The 2,067-nt window shown below is 43.3% G+C and overlaps 1 protein-coding gene across 1 annotated transcript; it reads left to right on the plus strand.

Annotated features, from left to right (window-relative positions):
* Positions 1 to 326: 326 nt before the first annotated feature.
* Positions 327 to 1,640, plus strand: LOC101353890 (olfactory receptor 6P1). Its single transcript, XM_004391010.2, has one exon. It carries the CDS (start codon positions 475 to 477, stop codon positions 1,426 to 1,428), a length of 954 nt encoding a protein of 317 aa, XP_004391067.1. The 5' UTR covers positions 327 to 474; the 3' UTR covers positions 1,429 to 1,640.
* The last annotated feature ends 427 nt before the right edge of the window (positions 1,641 to 2,067 follow it).

Here is a 2,067-nt window from a genome sequence, read left to right on the forward strand (position 1 = left end):
CCTTTGAGCAACTCTTCCCTTTTAGTCTAATTTCCCTTGAGAGATATGCCCTCAGGTTTCAATTTGTTGTTGCTCATTATTTTATTCATTTATTTGACAAATATTGAATAAAGGTGGTCTGGGGTTTATGAGTTCAGAGATGCTCCCAAGGGAAGGAAGGAAAGAGCATGTCATGAATAAAAAAGCAAGAATCAAATACTAAGGCTGGCTCTGAAATCACTCAGCAAGCATTTATCAAATACCCACTGTAGACAAAGTTTTGTAAGCATTGCGTACAATCTTCAAGTCTGAGCACTTTTCCCATAAAGTAGGTGATAAGTCAGCAAAGTGAAGAAACAAACTAATAAAAACTGATACTAAACCATTGAGAATCTTCAGAAGGCTGGAATTGGTGAGAGATGGTAGATGTTTAGTCCACCTGTCTTTTAACCTCTTGTTCTTCTTTCTTTTCAGGCAGTCAAGTGGACAGAGATCATGAGAAATTTGAGTGGAGGCCAGGTAGAGGCATTTGTCTTGGTGGGCTTCCCTACCTCACCACCCCTACAGCTGCTCCTCTTTAGTCTGCTCCTTGCAATTTATCTGTTGACGTTATTTGAGAATGCACTCATCATCTCCACAATCTGGCTCAGTCCCAGCCTTCACCGCCCCATGTACTTTTTTCTTGGCCATCTCTCATTCCTGGAGCTATGGTACATCAATGTCACTGTTCCCCGGCTCCTGGGAGCCTTTCTTACCCAGGACCGTAGAGTCTCTTATATAGGCTGCATGACCCAACTCTACTTCTTTATTGCCTTGGCCTGCACTGAATGTGCCCTGTTGGCAGTCATGGCCTATGACCGCTACCTGGCCATCTGTGAACCCCTCCGTTACCCCAGTCTCATGCCTCCCAGGCTGGCCACTCGTCTTGCTGCTGCTTCTTGGGGCAGTGGCTTCTTCAGCTCCATGATGAAGCTTCTTTTCATTTCCCGACTTTCCTACTGTGGACCCAACACCATCAACCACTTTTTCTGTGATATTTCCCCACTCCTCAACCTCACCTGCTCTGACAAGGAGCAAGCAGAGATAGTAGACTTTCTCCTGGCCCTAGTGATGATTTTACTCCCTCTATTGGCTGTGGTTTCATCATACGCTGCTATCGTTGTAGCCATCTTGAGGATTCCTACTGCTCAGGGGCGCCAGAAAGCTTTCTCCACCTGTGTCTCTCATCTGACAGTGGTTGTCATCTACTACTCCTCCACTCTTTTCACCTATGCACGGCCCCAGGCCATGTACACCTTCAACCACAACAAGATCATCTCTGTGCTCTATACTGTCATTGTACCCTTCCTAAACCCAGCCATCTACTGCCTGAGGAACAAGGAGGTAAAGGATGCCCTCAAGAAGACAGTGCTGGGCAGATGCCACTATCCTAGAGATGCTCCAGACTGATGTACTACAGAACCTGGCAGGGAGAGAAGAGCAGGGTCTTAATAAGGCCACCTCAAGGGATCATAGAATAGGCTTTAAAGGAACATAAATATCAATTAGTCCAAAGTTTCTCTAAATATTGTCTGGAGACCTCCTAACACAAATGAAAGTTTGTGAATCATTAGTCTTGTACAGGAATTCCCAAACTATATTTGGCCTAGCTACATAAGAATCACCTGAGGGATGGAGGGGGTTGTTAAAATTCTGATTCCCAGAGGGAAAAGCGTGGATATTCTGATAGAGTATGTCAGGGTTGTAGCCCTGACATGCATAATTTTCAAAACTTCCCAGGTACTCCTGTTGCACAGCCACTTGAGATTTTCTACTCTAGACCAAGCCCATTATTTTATAAGAAAACCTTATTTGAGAAAAAAAAAGGGACTTGATGATTAATAATATGTCAAGACTAAATGATATAGGTTTTAATAGAGCAATCAAAGATCCAGATTTTCAAATGCCAGTTCCATAAGAAATTGCAAAAGTACAGATTTTACCCCCAAGAATTAAAACTTGTTCCATAATCAATATCCTTTAGTTCTATAAGCTTCATACCTACTGCAATTCAAAGCAGGGAGATGTAGTGCTACTATTCAGCCACAT

Source organism: Trichechus manatus, unplaced genomic scaffold, assembly GCF_000243295.1.
Source record: "Trichechus manatus latirostris isolate Lorelei unplaced genomic scaffold, TriManLat1.0 scaffold00398, whole genome shotgun sequence".
Taxonomy (NCBI): Eukaryota; Metazoa; Chordata; class Mammalia; order Sirenia; family Trichechidae; genus Trichechus; species Trichechus manatus.

What these genes read in the sequence shown, in the direction of transcription:
- LOC101353890 (XM_004391010.2), top strand. Translation starts at nt 475, where the DNA reads ATGAGAAATTTGAGTGGAGGCCAGGTAGAGGCATTTGTCTTGGTGGGC.